Raw genomic sequence first — 15,072 nt, 5'->3', positions numbered from 1 at the left:
GAATATTCTATTACAGTGATATTTTTGTTTTTCAAATGTCAAGATCAGCCAGCTGACATCCAGACGGCCTGGGCATCCCTAATGCTATTCAATCACCATGAAAAGTCCCTTTAACGAGCCTCAGTTTTCATGGTCTTTTATGGAAATACTCAGTTTGAATACGCTTGTTAAACCTTGGCCAGTGGTTTTTGGTTAACGTGTTTCACATTGACTTTCACCATCGCAGTCCTACATGCAGTCCACTGATACAGAAATGGTCATATAATACACTTTAAATGTATATATTTCTGGACCATTTATTGGAGTCCTTCCCTCTCAGTAGCTAGACTTTGTGGTTGGCCTTAACCAGACAATGTTATTTGGCGCCAGAAGAGCCAAACCTGCTGAGTAGAACTGAGCCTGTTAACGCCTCTGCTTTACTCTACAATCTCTATTTGTCTTTAATGTATGTAGACATGTGTGCAGGAGGCATGCATGTCAGGATAACAGTGTACAGAGCTCAGTTTGATAAGATAAGATAAGATAAGAATTACTTTATTAATCCCAGACTGGGAAATGTTTGTGTTGCAGCAGCATAATACAATACAAATAAAATACAAAATAAAATAAAAAATAAGAAATAAACAATTCTAAAGTATGAACCTAAAGAAGAAATAGAAATAAAAATAAACCAGCTGGACTAGGAACATAAATAAATATAATGTTCAGATCTGACGCAATCCTCAGGCCGCTTTATGCTCGCTGCAGTGGCTCGGGCATGAGGATACTTGAGCCAAAAGTGATGTCATCACCTATCTCCGTAAAGCTCTAAAGGACTGCGAGTTGTCCTAGTACTTGGTGAAATGATATTCAACAGTTGTTTTGTTGTGGACAAAACACCTAGCCCACTCTGTAAGGTGAGCTGCAGAATGGGGTAACCCACCTCTGAATATTTGTTACTAAGCACTGCTGACTTTACTGTCACACAAGCAGCTGATCATACACCCCTCCCCATCAGTGAGTGTGTTTCAGGCTGTTTGGCATCACAACGCTGTTATTAAAGTTTCTCTGGTATAAAACAGGTGATGTTAGCGTAAGATAATCTGACTATCTTGACTCCTTGTTGCTATCCTATTGTGGCATAAGCCGCTTTCTACAGACGTATTTTACCGGCGTACGGACGGTCCTTAAAGTAAGGTAAAAATAAAGAGCATCACACTAAGCCTGGTTAGTGTTGCCTGACTTTATAAAGTGTGTTTTATAAGTTTGTCGTTCTAGTCACTTTGCTCAGCGCTACTGCTTGTTACTTTTATTTGTCGTGCTCTCCATGAACTGTTATTGCTCAGGTTAATCTCACCCCCCCCCTCCAACGTAAGCGTGACTTATTTAGTTCTTGTTTCTAGACCGGCAGTTTTTTGATGGCAGATAAAAACGGTTTTCGGGGCTAAGAGCCGGCCCCGGTGCAGTGGACACAGGAAGAACCGGTGCTTAATCCTTCCTCTGGGCTAGAGTCTGATGAAGCTTCGGTTCTTCCTGTTTCCACTGCAGCGGGGGCCAGCTCTTAGAACCGAAAACCGGTTCTTATCTGGCCCCACTCGGCTGCCCGGCAAGATCCAAGAACCAAATACGTCACACTTACATCGGCGGGGGTGAGATTACCCTGAGCAATAACAGTTCATGCGACAAATAAAAACAAGAACCGTTTCAGAACCAGAAAAGCACAAGCACAGAGCTAGAACTGGAACTGGCTTGGTGGAAAAGGGGCATCATAGGAGCAAATATAATTCGGCCTGGATCTTGCAGTCATGTACAGTAAATGTGTCTAGAGATTAGTGCTGTGTTCCCCTTCCGAGGTTCTTTAAGTAGCTGCATGAGCTCCCATGTCTATGTGTTGCAGTGTAAGCTTGTTTGACTGATTTGCTTGCATTTCAAAAGTGGTTTGATCCTCATTAGGCCTGTTAACCCCCCCCCCCCCCCCCCATCCCTCTATGGTGGGGGCCACACTGAACTTTGTGTCAGGCAGGCTGAACTCTGCTCCCTTATGGGAAAAGATTAGAGCCGGAGAAAATCCTGGTCATCTAAGGTTCTTCAGAAAATATTAAACCCACTGTCCTGTTTCAAACCCAGCTGAGGCTTTTGTCTGAATGTCTACTATCAGTCCCATACTCATAATGTTTGGAAACATAATCTTAGTTAATTTAAATGCATTTTATTTGAAAGCCCAGAACATGCCTTCAAGACAATATGTGGGCTATCAGCGTCAATATTCTGCCCTGGCTACTATAGCTGGGCAGACAGATAACAGGTTCCCAAGAAAAACTCTGCTTCAGGACTTCCGTTCAAAGTTTTAATCAAAAAACACTGTAAAACTGTAAAACACACAAGGAAGGGTACGTTAGTTTCCTGCATGGAAACTATTCAACATATCTTACACTTTCCGCGTGTGCTAACAACCACATAATAAACTATGCGTTAGCTTAATGCTAACCCCTTTGAGAAATTATTGATACGCCAGCGGTTAGCATACATCGATGCAACTATGAATTTACAGCAGTATTTTCATTATTTATAAATGTACTCTTTACACAAACTGTTTAGGAACAATACTCAAGTAAGACAGCATGATACTTACGGGCATATGTTTTCTTATACAGCAACGACGAGTAGACACGTGTGTCTGAATACATGTGGGACTTCTGGCAACACTGAGGATACAATATAGAACTCAAAGCATTGTAATTGCTACCTTTGCCCACTAGGTGTCTTTTTGAACAACATAAACAATTGGGCAACACAGTCAACGCTCATCATCTGGAAACCTTAATGTGATACTTACAATACATTTTTATCACAACTCTGGCCCGTAGTTGCTCCTGTAATAGCAGTGCTGATGTTTATCATGGCAGTAACAAGAACTGGCAAAACCTACATGTATAAACTGCAGTCGACATCAGTCAGGACAAGCACCTCCTCCCCGCTGTACTGCACACCTGATCCATGACAGATATTCTGCAGTTGTGGTGAAAATGGAGTAAGGGATTTTGCTGAACCATGCAGCATTTTTTTTAAGCTGCAGAGGAGTGGGAGATAGCAGACAGGGTCACAGGGGTCTCAGATTGCTCTCTCAGTATAATAGAGAGAGATGTCCTGTAGCACCTCTGTCCATGCTTTAGCTCAGTGTAGGAACATTTCAGACCTCATCCCAATAATTCAGAAAGGATCAAGTTCTGTTAAAACCCCCTCCTATTTCTTTTGACAATTTCTCACACATTTCCTAACAACCCTTCACACAAACTTTTGATAATACAGAGTCTTGTGATTAACGTGATTATAAAAACGAATCGATTGACAGCGCTCCTTTGTACGAGCACCGAGACTGGAACATAGAGCCCACAGCTCTTCAGGCGAAGTATATGTATAAGTATATGTGTAAAACAATTTAAAGATGATAAAGTGAACAACAGAAGTACAAAGGCACAGCTGAACATACAGTAGAAATACACTGGCTCCATAAACGTGCAGTCCTTTCATGTTTTCTGTAACCATTGACATTATTTTCTGTTTCGTGTGAAACCAACAAGAAGAATCTTAAGATGGTTATTCAGACTTTAGACATTCACTCATGTCAACGTACAACAAAAGCAAAGACAGTCAAACACAAACAGACCTGCCGGGGATTCATCAGGCAGTAGAAGATGGAGTGAAACCTGCTGAGCCTTCATATCTCTTTCCATCTCTTTCCTGGAATTTCATCACTTTCCCCCGCTGCCTTTGTACTGAAGGAGAAAAAGAGTTGTGTCCTACATCTATTTACCTAATTGTATACATTATTCAAACCTCTCTTAGCTCTTCTGGTGTGGGAGAAGCTTTGAAGCTGCTGTGCCCTGCAGAAAAGCACCTTTTTTTAGCTCTGCTTTTTCATTATTTGAGGCATGATGAAGATGCTTTACCATCCTTACATAATGATGAGGATGAAGTCAGGAGGTAGAGATTCAAGATAAAAGATTGTATGACTTTTTCCTCAAAACTAAACGTTAGGGCTCATTGCGGTTATCATGATTATATTATATGCAGTTGTACCCGTCTTTAATTGAGTTGTTTCTGTAGTGTAGCAGCTTGAGAAACCTATCATTGATATACATGCACTCAAGTTTCTCTACTGCTGAGACACATCCAGGGTTCTCCCAGAATAATCTGGGGATTTAGGGGGAAATATTGCTATTATTGGCATCCAATCCAGGTGGGCTCACACACCAAACTGCTTGAAGGTCTCCAATCCATCATCATCATCCTCCTCCATCATCATCATCCTCCTCCATCAGCTGACGTCACCTCCATTCATCCTCTCCTTTCTGTCTTTCTGCTTCCCGTTGAATAAATGATGGCAATATGATACTGCACCAGAACTGTGCTGAGCTGGACACTCCACCCAAGGACAACACACACACACACGCAAACACACACACACACACACACACACACACACACACACACACACACACACACACACACACACACACACACACACACACACACACACACACACACACACCCTGTGGGCGTATGCTGTATGAAACCACATGGTGTGTGTGTGTGGGAGAGTCATACTTCAGGAATGTTCTGTATAATTTGTTAGAGTGGAGCCTCCCGCCGCACCTGGGGCCCATGGGAGATGAAGTTCTCTTTTTGATATTTTTACACAGACGTGTGCAGGACGGAGCAACTATTTTACCTGTTACAGTACGCATAGTGATTGATCCAAACGTACGCCTCTAACAGTCTAACAATGTTTTTCATTGTGCATTTTATTGCAATTAGGAGCTGACTTTCCCGTGTAATGGTACTGAGTAAATACCAAATCACATGACCGCTCAGGGGTTTCACATGCTGACCATCATGTTGTTGTTCAGTGTGTTTACCTTGGTTACCATGCAGGCAGGGGTTGCTATTGAGTAAGAGAGATAGCAGCCACCACACATTGAAACCAGTGTCATAGAAATGAAAAAGCCAGACACTATTGGACTAAACTATTTTTTTTTATTGGATTGTGAGCTGATTGTGTCAGTAGCACTGTGAACTCACACTCACTGCTCAGTCTGGTTCCTATGTCTCATGTTAGCCAGCTACTGGAGCTGTGGCCCTGACACCAATATCTTAAGATGTGGATGGACTGCTTTTGAATTTTACACAGACATTCATGATCCCCAGAGGATAAAGACAGCAGACTTTGTTGATACATTTTCTCCAGCACCACCAGAAGGTAAAAAAAAAGGAAAGTTTGCTAGTGACCTTCAAGACTAATGACCTTTGAGCCTCAGCTGTTCTGCTAACTGCCCAGAGACTGAAATATGATATAGACAAGAATCAAAATGACAATCTTACGATCATCAAGATCTTTGCATTGTCATTGTTGCCGTTCAGATGGGTTTTTTTATTTGTTACAAAGGGTTTGTATGGTTGAGCTTATTTCTTAAGAGTACCTGCAAAATGATGGGATATGATCCGTTCTATTCTTTTAAGAACTAGTTAGTAAGGGAGGAGGAAACAATCGATACAGCAGAGTATCACGATACTTTGCGTGGCAATATTGTATCGATACACGGAAGCCGAGTATCGATATTTGATGATATAAACTATACATATTGCAAATCCTAATTAAAGTGTTCGGTAACAATTGCTTTTTCGATCCACTAGATGGTGCTGAGCTTTTTCTTGTGCGGTCATGGCCATGGGTAAAGTCAGTGGGATTGGCAGGAAGTTAGTCCAAACAAAGATGGAGTCAGCGGAGAAAAATCTGAAATCTGACATAGGCCTATATATCGTTTCGCAATACTTTCGTACCGCAGCGACCCTGGTGATTCCCACCCCTACTTGTTATTACATGCATGTGTTTTGTTCGACAGCTGTTCCTAAACATTTTAACAACTCATAAAACTTGTCATTTGTGTGGTAAAAGTTGTGTTTAAGATGCAAACAGCTCGGCAAGGATTGCGTGTGCATGTTTTTGTTTGGCCATTCTGTGGTGTGTGAACATGGTCTTGATGCGCATTTATATAACAGAGTCAATAAAATATAATATGACAAAACAAACATATTCTCTGTTCTGTTGTCCATCAGAAGCATGGAAGAGTTCACTGCAGTATACATTAGCTATAATTCAAACCCTGTTATATTTCATCTCATGGGTACAAACTCTTTTCCTTTAATAACGTGATTAAGAAAATTGTTGAGGCGTCTCACACAGCAGACTGTTTTACAAGCACATGTATTTAGATTTCTTCCTGTGAAAAACTCAGTTGTTTCAGTTGGGAGGGGGGACAGAAACATTCTCAGCCCTGCTTTGATCTTTGGAAAACTCCCACTGGCTCGGTTTCAAGAACTGGAAGAATTGGAACGGGAAGAGGTTTGCTGTAGAAGCTTGGAACCAGTGCTGAAATGATTAGGCTTGCATTTGAGCCAGAGAACTGTACTGTCAGCCATGTTTGATATACTGGACAGCTTCTGAGGCTTAGTTCTATTAATCAAAAGACCAATTTGTCCATTATTTTTTTTGTGAATGTTTTCTAGTTTGACACGGAACATTGCAGAGTCATTTTGAACAAATGTATGTTCAATGATTCCAGACTTCTGACATATTGTGGTGACCTTTAGTGTGAGTTACAGTCATTCACATACCATGAGGTTTCTACATGTTTACCAGGTACAGTTCATGAATCTATCTTGGTTTCACTGGCTCTTACACACGCTGAGCATATTTCTCCTGTGCTTCTTGTTAGTTTTGACAGGCTCAGGTTAAGGCAAGACACTAAATCGATCTTGCTCAAGAGTTAGGGGGATAGGGAATTTAGCAGTGACAGCTAAGACCTCTGTGGAAGCCAATTTGTAAAGTATGTTGGAATTTGTCAAATCCAGAACAAGTACCTCGGACTCTACCCAGTTCAGATGCTTGCAATTTGTTCTTTTCAAAGTCATTTTTTTACAGTTGAACAAAAGTTGTCCGGGCTGTCAGAATAACCTTAGAATCCTCAGAACTCACCAACCAGCACATGGCACACTAACATCTCTGTGATCAGCTGATATTGGTCAGTTCCACTTTGAATTCCCACAAAAAAAGACTACGGATATAAATACCCCCCAAAAGTCTCTCTGTAGCCTTAGTGCCATTTCTGAAAGGCCTCTGATTGATAGTGGTGGCATTGTTGGTAGGAAGGGCCAGATCCATTAACAGCACGGTAGGCTGATCAGATGTCCAACTCCACAAAGAGGCTTTTTATTACTGGTACAGGGATTTGCAATCATATTATCTTTCGTCATTTTCATTTCATCGATTGAGTGAATCACAAGTTTCAATTGGTATTAGAATTTGCTTTTCCAGGACTGGCCAGATGGAACTATATATATTCGACAGCAGCAGCCAGCTTTTACTTTTCAGGCTTTACCTGATCTTCTTATCGACTCATTTTGAACAAAGTATGTCCAAGGTAATCGATATTAGGATTGGAAGACGAAGGATAATCCCAAATATGTGGTTCACATGTTGACTGATTATTTGCTGAACATGATTGCCACGAACATGATTGTCTGTCAAACATATGACCCGGGGGCAAAAACCAGCCTGCAGGATGTAAATGTGCAAGAAAATGTAATTCGGAGCTAGAACATAAAAGAGTTTGGTTTGGTGGAACCCTATTGTCCAAGCACTGCCACAACTTTTATGTATTTTTATGAATACGTTTTATTTACAAGCCAGAGGGATAACTTAACTTTTTTCCCTAATAGCCTGAATTTAGTTTTATTGTGGTGTGTCAGGATTACTACACAGATGTTTAGTTGTTTTGATGAAAAAGTCAAATACTATATTGTTCAGTTCCAGATAACACTACACTGTGATTTGTAAGGTGTAATGCACAAGACATTTGCAAATGATAAACTGAGGCATAAAATGGTTGAAATTGCACACATTTTTCTTAAGAAAATCCAGGCTGTTCAGGTTGTTCATAATGTTTTGTAAAGAAAAAAGTAAATTAAATGTGAACATTTGCAGATTTTGCACTTAATAAAAGGGAACAATTCGTAGTTATTTATAACTTATTATGCTGTGATTTTACTCGTCCGGCCCACTTGATATCGAATTGGGCTGTATGTGGCCCCTGAACTAATTTGAGTTTGATGCCCCTGCATAGAGGTTGACATATTTCTGGACTCATTACTGGAGCTAGTGAAAGCACAAACTCTTTTGGACTGCATGGTCCTGCTGCGAGATGCTTTCCCTTATCTGCCCTGAAGGCAACTCAACAACCTTCAGACACAATCTGAAGATGTGTAGCTGCTGTCAGATACACATCTTTCTGCAAACCTGGAAGACATTACCCAGGGTCGGACATCTGCATATGAGAACGCAAATGTCCGAATCATTCAGCGTAGACAGCAACACACGCACCCTGCCAGCTCTTAATCTGTGTTATGTTCAGTTTAGCCCATAAATGAATAAACAGTACAGGCCTTCATATCACTATCTTCAAAACTGAGAGATTGACATCTAGGGAGTCAGGAATTGATGATGATTCCCCAAATATAATCCGGAGTGTGTTTGAGAAAACGTCTGAGGTGTTACACAGCAGAGACTGACAGGACCTGCCATCGGATGTCACAGAATGTTCATATTTTATTTCACTGTTGGGTTGAACCTTCCAGGCCCGGCAAACCCCACTTCTTCAGAGTTCTCTTCTCATTTAGCAAGAAAGAACACAAGCTGATTCACTGCAACATACACACACACACAGTAATGCTGGCATGCTCTGGGGGAAATCCTTTGTAGCGCAGTGGTGTTTCTCCTCATGGTCACATTCACATAAATCAGGGCTGTCACTAATGGAGGGTTTTGTGTTGGCCATGACCCTCTGCTCAGACCCTGACTCATGTCGGCATGATAAGAACACATTTGCATTGACAAGTGAAACAAACAGTGGTGTGTGTGGTGGGGGGGTCAAATGTGGTGTAATGATTTGTTTATAACGTTGAATTTATGAGAAATATAGTTAAACATTAGTCAGAGTTTGGGCTGCAAAGCATATGGTCAGTGAGGACAGATGTTCTGTCAAAGAGTTTATTACCCAGGCGCCCGACCTGCTGGCTGAGCTCTTTAAGGGCCCTGTGCTGACAGAGGGGCGGGGTCCACAATGACTAGGGGCCAGAGAGGAGGGAGAGGCCAACTGTGAGACAGAAGGACAGCGAGAGAAGAAAGGGAAAGTTGGGAAGTAGCAACAAAGGACACAGAGAGACAACAAAAGACATGAGACTGCCAGCTTCAGCTATGAGGATGTAAAGCTTGAAGTCACAGAGACGAGCAAGGTAGACATTTGGCTGAAACTGGCAAAGAAATCAGGGTTACTCTATGGGAAGGGCTGCTTGAGTTGAAATACTGGAAGTTGCACATGCCTCTTTATTATCCTCGTGATTTATAATGTGTGTGATGACTGGAGTGAGGTGTTCCGTCAACCCAGTCGGGAAATGATAGTTTGGTTTGTCAACCTGAACTCTTTTTGTCCTGACGGAAATACATCTACCACATTATATTGCATTAAATGTGGGATTTTGTAGAGGTAATTCTTGATCTATATCAATGATTTATTTACTATAATTCTCTGGGATATCACAGTCTTTTTTGTTGGCCCTGTTATTTTAGAAATATCCAAATACATAGTCCGATCTGATTCACTTAAATAATGTTTTGAAATATATGTCTGGAACACTGTAATACAGATGTAGATTATATAAACTATAGGATCCAAGTAAGGTCCTGATTTAAATATTTTTTCTCTATTTCAGTAAGAGGTGTGCTTTGCTCAGGTGGTAAGGTCGGGGCTTAAGTTTGAAGCCAGGCAGCAACGCAACCGTAATTGACTACAACCACAGCCTCAGCGTGGAGAGATTAGTGGAATCTGCTGCCACAGTTAAAAGATTAATGTTCATTTTGATTTAGTATATTATTTCAGTTTTTTGCAATAATCTTTAAAGATCAGGAACTCACTACGACCGTTGGAGAGAAACAAAGACAGACAGTGTACAACATTAAGTCATATATTTCATTTGTTTTTTATTTGAGGTGTGTTTCAGCACAGAAATGCTAGTGATAATACTGCTTTATTCATCCAAATGATCAGAATTAGACATACGATAGCTATAAACCTTTGCTTATCCTGGTAGTTAGATTGGATTTACACATTTAACATTTAATCTAAAAAAACAAACAGGTTAACTGATTGCCAAGAAAGTGTGAAATATGTTGTCCTAGAATAACTTCTGCAAACACTCCTTTCTGGATCACGCGCAGACCCGTTCTGTCTCACTAAATGTATTTTTCGGGAAAACTAATATTTTAATGTTTTAATACATAAATGTATGACAAACTGTTAAGACAAATCAGAGGATCATATGATTTCATGATTATAACATGATTTCTGAATGATTGGCATGACTTTCCTACAATCATCTCTGCTGCTGTCATTCTGCAGCTCTCTCTGTTCCCTCAGTGGTCACTCTGTCCACTCTCTCAGGTATCCATATGAACCACGCCTGAAGATGTTTATCATGGATCAGGTGTGCTGTTGCTGATGTCCAGTGGTCTCCAGTCAGTGGGCCTCTGCATCCCAGGCTGAGGTTTCCTCTTCTTTCTCATCACAGAAACAATATCCTGTGGTTTTAGATGATTTTTAGTCTCTCAGTGTCTAGTCCTGACTTGAAGTAAAAAGGGATCAGCCTCTGGTCGGAGACACGTGTTGTTGTTTGCTGAGATTAGAATGCTGAGTAACATTATTTCCTTCTATCGCGCTAGCACTTTAGCCAATTCATCGTAATATTATAAACTTTTTCTTTTGTAGGGGGGCCACACAGGGGTCCCAGGTCAGCACTACGGGGTCACTGGCCCCTGCTGTTTTCTTTAGAGACAGCCAGACAGAAGCAGCCAGTCTGAACCCCAATCATCAAGCCCTGGGTCACAGTTTCTATTATTTTGTCCCCTCTCATGAATTCATAGAAGGCAAATATTCAATAAATAAATTAAAAACACGAAACTGTGGTCTCTGTGAGGTTTTGAATGATATTACACGATAAAGATGTGGATCTATCAGATGGAGGGAGTGATATTTCACAAGCCGAACTAACCCTTCCTCCTCAGTCTGACTCCCGGCTGCAGTGTTTATGAGATCCAACCGTGGAGATACAAACTGAGCGCTTTGATCCAGGAAACTGAGTAATGGTGTTTTCAGTTTTGACCCACGTTACCTCAGAAGTGCTGCTGCTGCGTGGGGGGGTGCTGCATGAGCATCTTACGGACATTATGGAACCCGTGATGGAACTGAAATATGGGAGAAAAAGAAGCCTGTGATCTTTACATTGAGTGTTAATGTAGAGGGAATACACACACTCACACACACACACACACACACACACACACACACACACACACACACACACACACACACACACACACACACACACACACACACACACACACACACACACACAGAACTGTTCTCCTAGGTGGTGAACAGAGGGAGTTCCAGAGCAAGTTAGTGCTACTCCTTCATCTGTGTGTGTGTGTGTGTGTGTGTGTGTGTGTGTGTGTGTGTGTGTGCGCGTGCGTGCGTGCGTGCATGTCAACATATCAACATGAACAGTGAGCAGATGGTGTAGATGTAGTCCTCGGTCAGGTGGTAAACGTCTCTCCAGGTTGACTTTTTAAATGTCCCTCCATCATTTCACAATAATTCAGGACATCCCGTTGCCATAGTGCATGTCCCTGTCTGTCTGCGGGTCACATACCTGATTCATCACCAGGAGACAATCACATGACACTCTCTTCCGATATTCGCCACTATTCCTGTGAGTTTCCCGGGAAGTATCGCTTCAAAACGTATTCACCTCCGTGAGCAATTTAAAAACAAATTCTGGTGAATCTCACAAACCTCTCAGGGAGTTGCCCTCTACTGCTACACCCATCAGTAAATACATTTCTCTGTTGTGATATTCAGCGCATGTTACCAAACACATGATATTTCCCACACATATCATCTGTATAAGCAAAGCAGCTTCAGCACGCTTCAGCTGGATGATTCTTAATTCTCCATGACTCCTGCTGTGATACCAGTTTCTCTAAAGCTTGCCATGAACACTTCAGCTTCAGACTGAAGCTTCTTTGTGTACACTCCTGTGTTTGTGACTGACTGTTGATGTTTGTGAATGCTTTGCTCCAACAATATCTTTTTTTAATACAGTTTTGTAGCTTAGTTTGGGTGATGCAACAGGACGTACAATGTTGCCTCATGGGTGTGTCTCAAGAGTGGTGCAGAAATGAGTCCTAACACCCTGAAATGAGTCTGCATTTTACCACTTCCAGGTTTGGTTGGATGTCTGAATCAAAGTCTGTGGGGACACGAGCTGAAGAGACTTTCATGTTTTGATCTATGACATGAATCAGTCATTAAATACATATTTATTTTGTATCGTTTGTTTGAACTTTGCACTAAAGTTTTCAAAGATAGAACATATTCAATACTCTTTATTTTAGTATTTCATTAGCAGCAGATTGTACAAGAAGAGGCTTTAAATGTTTATTAGAAATGTATCTGAGAGTGAATTGGCAGAAAAGAGGATATTAGGACGGACGGTTTTGGTCACTCCTATTACAGTATCTACCTGCTGTATTATTCAGTGGTAACCATGGCAACATATAGCTATCATGGTACTATGTAACATTGTTCAGACACTACCTACCCCTATGTTCTGGTACTGGGTTGGATCCACATTACTAACCGAGAGGAGGCCCCCTGTTTCACAGCTTCTCATGCTGCCAGCCCTCCCTGCTCTGCTTCCTCTCCTTCTCCTCTGGTTCCCTGCGAGTTGTTCCCACAGATCCTGATCTCCTCTGGAACTTCCTCTGCCTCTTGGGGGAGGAACAGGAAGGTCTCCTGACCCAGAGTTAGAGGCAACAGCACAGACACAGACGGCCACAGATCCAGGAGGGGCCACTGAGTCACAAATATGCTACTTCATGATACACCGAATAATAAACTATACCGTATGTTGCAGATGATTACCGGAATACTGGTATAGAAAATAAACATTTAAATAAAAAGTATGACATTATGATTCTACAGGTAATAGTGAAGAGGAACTGGCTTAATATCAAGAGAATATTCTCACAAGAAGGAGAGTGATCAAGAGAGGATCAGTGTCCCATTTTAATTTCCTCACAGGGTGTGTGTGTGTGTGTGTGTGTGTGTGTGTGTGTGTGTGTGTGTGTGTGTGTGTGTGTGTGTGTGTGTGTGTGTGTGTGTGTGTGTGCCTGTGAGGATCAATACGAACCATAACTCCAGTTTCAGTAGCAGATCTGCGAGTTAGAAACACCAAACCTCTGCACAACTCTTATCTGGTAGAGGGTCACCACCACGGCCCGATCATCGGCTTCTCTCTCCCCTCATTACCACGGCCCGATCATCGGCTGCTCTCTCCCCTCATTACCAAGTTCTCCTCCCACCACCTGCTTCCCTTCCGGCCTTCAGGGAGGCGATACAGAGCTATCAAGACCCCGACCACCAGAATATTAAACAGTTCCTTTCCCAGAGACATACACACTCTGAACAGAACACACTCAGTGACTCTGCAACCCGCATCATAAACTCAAACCACTGGTCATTTTATAACAACTATTTTTATACAGCCATCTTTATCCTATCATATTATACAACTACCTCATTTGTTGTATTGCACAACTGCTTTATTTATTCACCAAAGAACTCCACGTCTTGTCCTGTTCTTATATTTTATTGCATGTATCTTAAGAATTGTTCAAATTGTGTGTGTGTGTGTGTGTGTGTGTGTGTGTGTGTGTGTGTGTGTGTGTGTGTGTGTGTGTGTGTGTTGAAGCTGACCCTCCTCTCCTCTGCTCTGTGTGTGTGCAGGCTGATCAGTGACTGGAAAGGATGATGCTCTGCTGAATCCCCCCCCCCCCCCCCCTTTATCCTCCACAACACCACTTCCATCATGAATCACACCCCCAGCCCCCACCTGTCGGAGAGCGGGAAGTCGTCTGCAGGGGGCCTGCTGTGCAGCCTGGGTCTAGGGTCCGACAGGGGCATCCGCTCCCCGGACAGCCTCACCCACACCCCCAGCCCCACCGGAGGAACCCCCAGCTCTAGCCCCCCCCTGCTGCTGTCGCCCGGGCTGGGTGGCTTTGGGCTGGGGTCCCTGGGGTCCATGGGCGAGGGGGCCGGGGCAGACTGGGAGAGCAGGGAGGAGCTGAGGCTCAGGGAGCTGGAGGAGGCTCGGGCCAGAGCGGCACAGATGGAGAAGACCATGAGGTGGTGGTCCGACTGCACCGCCAACTGGAGGGAGAAGTGGAGCAAGGTGGGGGGGCTGCTTAAGCCCGGAGAGAGGCTTTAAAAACGTTCTGATCATTTTGACGTTTTTGTGCACACATTTATCAATGTGCCTTCTACAGGCGGGGTCTATTCAGACTCCACTATGGGCTGGGGGGTCATAAAGCTCTGGCTCCAGAGTATCAGTCAGATAAATCTGAAACACACATGAGGATGCACGTATTTGACAGTAATTAAAAAAGTCAAATGCAATTCAATGTACATATTATTGGAACATTTTAAAATTAAACAACCTGTATTTAAAACAACAATTTAAAATGGGTTGAAGTAAAGTTATTATATTTTAATTTAAATGTTTAAAAGATGAGGTTGACTTACCAAATAATCCAAATTAAAATCCACTTACTAGTTATTCATTCATTTTCAACCACATCTCACAATATTGTCCAAACCATTAAAGGTCCCCCGTATGCTCTTTATCATTATATATATATATATTACAAATAATATAGGTCTCAGATATATACAGAACCTGTCTCTGATTGGCTGAAACACCAAACAGATAATTGTAGCAACCCATAAACCCATCTGTTTCAGCCCTGTTCCCAAAGCTCTGATTCTGTGTCTGTAGCTTTAAATGCTAATGAGCTGCTGCTGGCCACTCCCCTCTGAGAGATGATTGGTTTTAAAAAAAACACAATGGTGCTCTAGGAGG

General features: G+C 42.2%; 1 protein-coding gene across 1 annotated transcript in view; it reads left to right on the top strand.

Moving 5' to 3' along the window:
* ccdc102a (coiled-coil domain containing 102A) overlaps positions 1-15,072 on the top strand; it is a 53,772-nt gene that overhangs the window by 7,591 nt on the left and 31,109 nt on the right. Inside the window, exon 2 of the mRNA XM_063880478.1 lies at positions 13,941-14,385. Coding sequence (XP_063736548.1) covers positions 14,023-14,385 — 363 coding nt within the window. The 5' untranslated portion in view covers positions 13,941-14,022. The remainder of the gene's footprint in view (positions 1-13,940; positions 14,386-15,072) is intronic.

The sequence above is a fragment of the Eleginops maclovinus genome, chromosome 4, assembly GCF_036324505.1.
Source record: "Eleginops maclovinus isolate JMC-PN-2008 ecotype Puerto Natales chromosome 4, JC_Emac_rtc_rv5, whole genome shotgun sequence".
Lineage (NCBI taxonomy): Eukaryota > Metazoa > Chordata > Actinopteri > Perciformes > Eleginopidae > Eleginops > Eleginops maclovinus.
The sequence above is the reverse complement of the archived record's forward strand: the minus strand, read 5'-3'. Positions and strand labels throughout refer to the sequence as shown.